Source organism: Eschscholzia californica, unplaced genomic scaffold (genome assembly GCF_041429995.1).
Source record: "Eschscholzia californica isolate CP2 unplaced genomic scaffold, dmEscCali1.0.p SCAF_5, whole genome shotgun sequence".
In the NCBI taxonomy this organism is placed as follows: domain Eukaryota; kingdom Viridiplantae; phylum Streptophyta; class Magnoliopsida; order Ranunculales; family Papaveraceae; genus Eschscholzia; species Eschscholzia californica.
Window position 1 is genome coordinate 40,174,189 of NW_028238472.1, and position 9,173 is coordinate 40,183,361.

At 36.6% G+C, this 9,173-nt stretch overlaps 1 protein-coding gene across 1 annotated transcript; it reads right to left on the reverse strand.

Moving 5' to 3' along the window:
- Window positions 1-328: 328 nt before the first annotated feature.
- LOC147539190 (dihydrolipoyllysine-residue acetyltransferase component 2 of pyruvate dehydrogenase complex, mitochondrial-like) lies at window positions 329-8,322 on the reverse strand. Its single transcript, XM_086639517.1, has 19 exons — window positions 8,061-8,322; window positions 7,294-7,387; window positions 7,101-7,213; window positions 5,515-5,579; window positions 5,391-5,428; window positions 4,767-4,822; window positions 4,600-4,674; window positions 4,399-4,491; window positions 3,737-3,982; window positions 3,501-3,573; window positions 3,184-3,287; window positions 3,010-3,095; window positions 2,841-2,916; window positions 2,691-2,758; window positions 2,540-2,606; window positions 2,371-2,466; window positions 2,178-2,280; window positions 866-961; window positions 329-690 (listed from the first exon to the last, which is right to left on the reverse strand). Exons 1-19 carry the CDS (start codon window positions 8,097-8,099, stop codon window positions 620-622), a joined length of 1,659 nt encoding a protein of 552 aa, XP_086495643.1. The 5' UTR covers window positions 8,100-8,322; the 3' UTR covers window positions 329-619.
- Window positions 8,323-9,173: the final 851 nt, after the last annotated feature.

Here is a 9,173-nt window from a genome sequence, read left to right on the forward strand (position 1 = left end):
TTAAACTGATTAATCTGACTAGTCCCGTTATAGTCCCGACTGGTAGCTAGGCCCGGGTCGTCCAACTAGTCCCAATTTCCGATTTTTCGAGCTTGTGAAAATTCATGATTTATTGACCTTTGGTATACATAAGATATAGATACGAACAAATATGCTTTCATGCCTTGTAGGAGGGCATGAAAGTTCATAATGTACCAATGTCATTGTGAGAGTAGTTACTGAGCTTGTTCAATTCATTATGCAACTTATTCATAATGTACCAATGTCATGTAATAATGCAATGACTCTCGAGTCCATATAAAAAAAATCACTTGAATACTTCAAGCAATTAAAAAAATGAAATCATTCACTTTATAGGACTGAAGAACAAAATATAAATTAACATTTATTCCATATTCCGGGGGATGGGGAGTTTTTACACTCTATACAATGGCAAAATTCAGGTTCATATAAGCAAGATTTTTCTCAATTCTTAGCAACCATTAATGAATATGAAAGAATCAGTAAAAGGTTTCTCCACCACCCAACCTTGAAAATCATTTGGGATTTCTTGGCCTTCCCCCTTATTCAAATTGATTTTGAAAATGTTTTCTTTTCAATTAAAATAGAACTTATCTGTTCAGAGCAACATCGATTCTGGGTTCTCGATGTAGCCTTTGAATGCTTTTAGCCACTCTGCACCAATAGCCCCTGAAAAAGAAAGAGTTAGATTTAGATTCTTCCACATTCACAGGGAAATACAAAGATGGTCATATAATATATATATATATTATATATATTTATATATATATACATGTGTACATATACAGAAATATAAATATATGCATATATATATATATATATATATGTATTCTTAGCGGCCTACCATCAATTACACGGTGGTCACAGCTTAATGTGACAGGCATGAACGAAGCAACCTTGTATTGGTCTGGACCAGCACTTGGTACAACCCTCTTCTCAGCTGTTGCAAACAACAGTACAACAATTAGACAAAAAATGTCGCAACCAGATGCACAAATCGAAGTGTCTAGTGATTATGGGGGTCAATGGCTCGGTTGAGATTTAGTAATCGGACTAAAACAACGCAGATGCCATAAAAAATCAGTCAATTCTAGTTCTTGTACTCATATGGGGCGGATTCAGAAAAAGAAACCAGTTCTTTTTTTTTTATGTTCACTTGGTGTTGGTTTTTATGAAGCATGAAGACTTATACGGGTAGAGATGATGGTGGATGTGGAAGTAGAGAAGGTCATTACCAGATACGGTTGTACACGTACATCTTCCCCTATCGTAGTTATTCGGTCATTCATTTTCATTTACGGTTTTTTACTCTTGGACTAACCATTATACAAACATGTTAACCTAGACTTGTATTTTATGGACAGAACACAATTGTGCAAGACGCAAGATGTACATACAAAATCTCTCATTATATATACTGAAATGAATAGAGTATCCTATACGGGAAAACTATATTGAGAAATGGTATCCATGTTATATTGCAAGGGTCGGTTTTGACACACATATGTGGAATATCAAAAACAATGGAAGATTTGGAGGAAAGTTAGTAAAATTAGTAGTTGTCAGCCAGTTCTGGGGCCATCAGGTAAAGGAAACCAAATTGGACATCATTTATAGAATAAAGGATTCAGATTCTACTGGCTCTTAATTCTGATGTTGGAAAATGTGGATCCGAAATTATGAAAATGGGGGGTCAGATAAACTGTAGCATTTGACACCAATATTTATAAGGGTTTTTTGAACTTACCCCCTCATCACTAATTGGTAATTGAATTTATCCCCTCAATAATGAGTAATTGAGTTTACCCCCTTACATTTACTATTTTTGACAAAAACACAAAGGTTGTGTTTGGCGTAAGTGAAATAAATGTGACTACCAAGAACAATTATCATTCAATATAATTCCTCGTAGTTGTTCCACCTTACTTTTATTGTTTGATTTGGTCGGTAATAAGATTAGTAAAGACTGATTTTGGTTGTAATTTGTGATTTTATCATCTCATGCCAAACATGTCTTTAGTAGTTTTGCTAAAAATACAAAATTCAAGGGGGTAAGCTCAATTACTAATTACTGAAGGGGGTAAACTCAATTACTAATTAGTTTTGAGGGGGTAAGCTCAAAAAACCCTATTTATAATGCCTTGGTTGGTAACTACCTGAGCCAACAGCGAGAATTCCAGATTGAGGAGGATTGATGATGGCACAGAACTGCTTGACTCCAAATGGTCCGCCCAAATTTGACACGGTAAATGTTCCTCCCTGCAAATGAATTTATATTTTATCCATGGGTAACATGAAATTCATTTCCATGATAAAATTAATAATAAGACTCGTAGAGGAATTACTCACCTCATAATCCTCAGGTTTCAGGCTATTGTCTCTAGCTTTTTGTGCCAAGCTTCTAACCTCTTCGGAAATTTTAGATAAACCTTTCTTGTCTGCATCCTGTAAAAGTGTATGATTTTGTTAGACGCGTAAATACTCTTGAAAGACTATCAAACTGATTCCTATCACTCACTCTGATCACAGGAACGAATAGTCCATTATCTGTCTGCACAGCAACATTGATGTTCACATTGTGGTATCTGAAGCAGTAACGGAAAGTTATTATAGTAGCCATCTTTATGAATATATGAAATATGTATCCTTAATACTCAACAAATACTCACTGTCTGATGTACTCGTTCGTCCATGAACTGTTGCACTGAGGAACCTTACGAAGAGCCAAAGCGCAAGCCTGTGATTGTGATAAAACCGACTTTAAATCCATGCTATACGGATTCCATCTTGTAAGTGTTACAAAAAGTTAAAGCTTTTACCTTTATTACAAGATCATTAACAGATAGTCGCCTCCCACCAGAGGATTCTTGTAAGGAATTCAGTTGGCTCCTCAAACTTAACAAACAAAGTAAATCTATAAATTATACTGCATGATAAGATAATAAAGAAATGGATTATATTAAATAAATAGAGTAACTGAAGTCTCACTCCATAAGCTTGTCCATGCAGGTGTCAACTGTTAGATAATAATGAGGAATTGTTTGTTTTGATTGCAGTAAACGTGACGCTGTGATCTGTTACATGGGATATAAGATATTAAAGGATCATTCAGTGTGAGATAAGCTTGATTGTTAATACTGCATAAAAAGCTGCAAATATTACTTTTCTTATCTGCGAAACAGGGAGGTCTGTATAATCTATTGACTTCATTGCTGCTGTGTCATGGGCTTTCGGAACTGGTGCAGGGACTTCCTTTTTGCCAGAAGCTGCAAATATTAGTTAAGACAGTAAAATAAATACGTCCCGAAAGTTGAATGACAAACAGTCGAAAACCAGAGAGAGGAAAAGCAATATTGGGAAAATGGTACTAGTTGCATCGCTACTCAAAATGAAGAAAAACTCTACCAAAACATATGAAATTTAAGAACAAATGAAACAACAATGGATCTATCGAACATGAATAGAAGGGGGAAAGATACCCAAGTAATCTTCAATATCAGCCTTTACAATGCTTCCATCAGGACCAGTTCCTTTGATGCTTGAAAGAGGTACCTATTTCAGAAATACAAGTGGAAAGTGTTTCTTAGCTTAAATTGAACAAAAAAAAAAATTAAGCTAGTGATGATTCATAAAGGAAAATGAGCCAAACGAGTAGGTTTTTGCTGTATTTAATACTTCCAAAAGAGTTTCTACAGTGACGGCTTAAATGACTAACATTGTGGTCTTCTGCCAAGGTTTTTGCGAGAGGAGTGGCAAAAAAACGATCCCCAGACTGAGGAGCTACATCAACTTTTGTTGTCTTTGACTCTGGAGAAATAACAGGCTCCACCACTTCTTTTTTGGGGGGCGTGGTCTCAGAACTTTTAACTGTCTCGGCAGAACCTGTAGAACCTGATGATGATGGTTTGTAATCTTTGAAGTTCGCTATGTCGTCCTCCTCTTCAACCGTGATAGCTATCGGCTAATAGAAAAATATTTACAGATAATGGTTAGAATATTAAAGTAGATTTGCAGGACATCTTTGGTCATGCACAAAGAACTTAAGGTTTGACAACTAAACGTGAACAATGAAAAGGTCTCGGAGAGTATTTGCAAGCCAAAGATGGTACATATTTTATAACATAAATAAAGTCCAAATGACTGTAAACACTAAAAACATCAAAAATGTGATTAAGGAAATTAGGGGCCACTAGAACGAACAAGTGATTATCACGACAAACAAAAAGAGTAACGGACAGATAATAACGAAGAAAATATTATGCTTTGAGAATATAGAGGTCCATTAACAAGCATAAAAAGGAAATGAGTGCATAAATATACCAAAAGTTTTGGAAGTAATTAGCAAGAAAGCAATATGGTACCAGATAGAATGAATACCTCGCCAACTTTTATTTCTTTTGCCCCATCACCGTGGATTATTTTAGCTATATACCCTTCTTCCATACATTCCATCTCAACAGTTGCTTTATCCTTCAAGAAGACACAAGAAGAAAGACTGGTATAAGTGTAATAAAGAAAGGTAAAAACCAAATCAATTGATATATGTCAAGGTAGAAGCAAGAGAGGGTAAGGACCTACAGTTTCAACTTCACATAATACTTCTCCAGGGGTAACTTTGTCGCCCTCTTTCTTTAGCCACCGCGCAATGTTACCCTGTATATTCATTAAAAGAAGTTTTGAATTAGAAAGATATAATCAGATCTGAGCAATCCACATTTCCTTGGATGAAGCAACAGGGTTAATACCTCTGTCATTGTAGGTGAAAGTGATGGCATTCCGATTTCTTGGTGTGGAGGAAGTCCTGAAATAGCAGAATTCTTCACTCGTGTCATCCACTTTGAGTCATTAATTAGAAAGATTATTATAAGTACAATAAGGCCTTCCAGTTACAATCAACTCTATCAAATTATTGAAAGACTTTTAATTAGTATTATAAAATAGCCACCTAGATATTACGAGCTAAGTTGCTGAAATAAGAATAAACACATCTTCAGATAAACAATGGCCTACTCAGGGTCTCTCCTTCACTTGGAGAATCTTTACGTATAGTTACTGAAATAAGGTGGAATCGTAGTAACTTCTGGCATAGAAGAAAAGTAGTGACTTTGAACTGTAAGAGGGTGTATGAGGGTATCCTACATCATAACTCTTAAAGTAATAAAGAGTTATAACCACCAAATCAGTGTGCTGCTACCTATGAGCAGATATGACGAAAGATGACAGTGGAAAACTTTCAGTAGTATGTTTTTACAAGCAATAAGGCATAAAAATTATTGCTTCTGAAAATTAGTCCAATTGAAAAGAATCTACTTTGATTCGGAACTGTATACTGTCAGTACAAAAAAACAGGACAGATAATCCAAACTAACCTGAATCGGTAGAGAAACCTCGCCGTAGAGACTTTGAACTGATTAAAAACACATGACAAACATAAGGCTTATTATAAACTCTAGGAAACAACAGTGCAACAGAAAATATAAGGTTATAACGAACCCTGGAAAGCCATTGCTGCTGAATACTGAGCCAGATACTGCATTGCTTTGTCTAGTTCTTGAGATCTAAAATATCAAACAAAGATGTTTAGTTTCTTAGCATAGATGAAAAAAGAAGGGGTTATTTCCATTTTTCGCCCCCATTTGGTGACTAACTGACCATTTTAGCCTCCATAAGTATCTGGCATTTCGTTTGGGGCCCCGTAAGTGGAGAATGCGAGAGTGAAGTAGAGGAGAGAAAGAGACATGAGGCAGATTAAAAAGTATATATTTACAGAAATGCCATAAGGGTAGAACTGGAAAAATATTGGGGGTCTTGAGGGCCAAATCGAACTGCCAAAAACTAAAGGGGCCAAGACGAATGTTACTTGGTATGTGGTACGGGTACCGGTATGCTACCATGTGAGTATCGGGTATGTTAAGGTATACTTCTTCTGATAGAGATGATGAGTTCAAACTAGTCGACCAAGACCTTCATGAGAAATTTTATGCATTTAACTCGTCGGGGTTGAGTTTTCTCAGGCCCAGGAGAATTGATAGAGATGAAGGGCAGCAAATGTTTAAGGTATACGGGAGACGTGAAAAGAAGGATTGCAAGGCCAAAATTCTAATTTGGTGTGTCTTACATGAATGGCCCACTTAGAACCTTGAACAATGTGGGTCTGATCCATATGTCTTTGTGGAAATTCTACTAGTTTCTAAGTATTAATTAGGATAGTTCAAGAGTCATTAATGTCTTATAGTGTCTCTTTAATGTCTTAAATGTCGTTTATAATGTCTTTTAGTGTCCTACGAGTTTAGGAGTTCAAGAGTCTAGAAGTAAAGATGTCAAGGGTGGGTTTTATGCCTATATAAGGCCTGTTTTCCTGCTGTTTGAGGACAGACAGAGAGTATTCCAACGGCTATTTAGCTTTATGCATTTGTGTGATGCAAATATCCCAAAGGTGTGATGCCTAAGGTCTCTAGGAGTGATTCCTAGCTTGTACTAGTGTGATGCTAGTGCTTTTTATCTTATAATACTATTCTTTTTCGTCTTTAGCTCTCTTTCCCATTTCTGTCCTGCATCATCTTCGCTGCGCTAATTTTATTGCGGTACGTTTTGGACTATTATCCTAGACAAGACGCACCCTTATGATGCACTTATAATAGATACGCCTACTCTCATACATCCTATCTCCTTAAATCTAACAAATTAATCAAAAAAGTATTGTAGTTAGCTACCCAACTAGTTGAGTTTGTAGATTTTTACAAAGACTTTGGGTTAATAAAGACTAAAAATTCCAGTACGCTAATTTTGGGGTACTGGAACGCGAACCCACCCAAAAAAGAGTACGGGGAATCAAATACGCGTTATGCAGGGGGTAGAATATGTGGTAGCATTCCCAAAACGTCCAATTCGTCACAAATTGGGGGCCGAAACGGAATTAATACAATAAGAAAATATTGATACGCTTGTAGACTTCGGCAAATACGGAGCCGTTAACTGCTAATACATCTACTCTTAAACTATAAATATAAGTAAGACATGTCATCAAATTCTTCCGGCATATAGAAATAGGAGAAGAGAATACTAAAAGGTAAAATCACCTTCAAGAAGTTGAGATCTTTTGCACTTGAACTTAATGTATCTAAATTGCCTCTGACAGAAACTTCATCTTTCTTCCCAGGTAAGTTGCCATATTGGCGAATCGTTAAGAGATCTAATCATCACACAAGGATTAGTACTTCTACTACAACCTTGAAATTGCATTGCGGTAACACCAAAATATGAATTACTCACCATCTCCTTTATTGATGGAGGGGAATGTCTCTTTGGAAAAACAACGGGCTAGTAAAGATGGCTCGCTCCTTAGAATGTTCTGAGCATTTTTTAACTGCAATTAAACAACGCATTAACGAAACAATCAGAAAAGCGAAGAATAATTGCTATCATTTTCAAAAATTCGTTATTAAGGGAAGATAACAAATTGAAATTTCACTTCAGATAAAATGTCGACAGCAAAAGGAAAACTATAGTCAACATCAATGAAAATTTTCGTATCCACGACGATGGTTTGTACCAATATTTTGCTTCCTTATGCTACACCGAGAAAGTGGTTTGTGAACTAAATAGTCTTAATCTTGAATTTTGACTAATATGAACGTCTGAGCATTTTTCATTCATCTAAAAATGTTTTCTTTTCCCAAGTAACTACAATTCATTAAATTAAACAAACACTCTGTGAGACATTTTAGCAAACAATCAAGATGATCAAATTACATTAGGGATCCAATACAGTGTCAAACCTAACAGAAAATAAATAGCCTAACCTATCTACAAAAATTCATTTCTCTATGATTTCAAGTTTCTTCGTTTTCGTTAAAATATCCTCATCGAATTCCAATTTTGGTTGAAAAGTATATAACAATTACCTAATTAATTTTCACCTCAACAATTTAAGATCAATATAATCAGAAAGAAAGTGAGATTGGAATCAAAATAACGAAATCCATCATATAAGAAGAGAAATGAAATAAGGTATAAGTGTGAATTTGAAGGAACGATACCTTTCTGGAATGGCGAAAGATATAAGCCGCGTTCGTCATGATCACTTATAGAATTGTTTCGACGAACTACTCCAATGGTTGAAATTGTGAAGGGATCTGCTAACTTTCTCTAACCTAGAGAGAGAGAGAGAAAGAAAGAAAGAGACAAAGTGAAAGAAAGAGAGGATACAAAACTAGAAAATTGTACAGGAGGAGCTCTGGGTTTTTAGTTTTACTAATAGATCCCTCGAACAACTTCTCCTCCTGACCTCTCGTAGAAAAAAGAATGAAAAATCTACGGGTTGGAACCGGGCCCAACTCGAGTATCTATGGCCGCATATAGGGGTGGGAAAAAGATCCGGAAGACCGCTATCCGACCCGTTCGACCGAGATAAAAAGTGTCCATGGACACCCGATAGTCATAACGGTCAGTGTCCGACCGGCCCGAAAGAATTGGCGGACGGTCACGGTCAAAATTCTATGTCGAAGGACCGACCGCTAACCGACCGACCAATATAGACAGTCCAAACAACCGACCGGTACGAGTGACCGAATAGGTTGACCGACTAAACTGTCCTCATTTTTAGAAGTTGGCCGTTGAATTTTATAGACATATGAATATATGATGGTCGTTGGCTATAGTCATATATTCATCTGGAAGGCCAAACATTAGTACATGGCTTAATTATATCTTGTCAAATGATGATCAACTGTGTTTTTTTCTTTTTATAGTTACTTTTGATTTCTTGGTTAAACATCTTCATTTGTAAGTAATTTTGTTTGTGGAAATAAAAATAAATTTATGAATTTATGTAAATTTTATTGGAAAGCCCGGACCGAGACCGTCCGGTGTCCGACTGGCCCGGTAAAATAAACGGTCTTGGACGGTCAATGAACAGAGAATTCTTGAGAGTGACCGTCCGAGTCCGCCCGAGTAAATAGGTGGTCACCAACAGTTTATGTCCGAGTCGACCGGTTCGATGAAGTTAGAGTCCGGTACCGACTGGTCCGGACCGATTCACACCCCTAGCCGCATAATCGCACAAGAGGCCTTTTGTCTGTCTTTCGGGTTGGAGAATCTCAAAAACACTAGGGTTGGAAGAAAAAACTAGAACTCTCGACGTCGGGGAAGTC

What these genes read in the sequence shown, in the direction of transcription:
- LOC147539190 (XM_086639517.1), bottom strand. Translation starts at nt 8,099, where the DNA reads ATGACGAACGCGGCTTATATCTTTCGCCATTCCAGAAAG. An exon ending in TGCATGGACAAGCTTATGGA is followed by an intron (nt 2,917 to 3,009) that starts GTGAGACTTCAG and finishes TTGTTTGTTAAG; the next exon opens with TTTGAGGAGCCAACTGAATT. An exon ending in AATTCTCGCTGTTGGCTCAG is followed by an intron (nt 962 to 2,177) that starts GTAGTTACCAAC and finishes TGTTTGCAACAG; the next exon opens with CTGAGAAGAGGGTTGTACCA.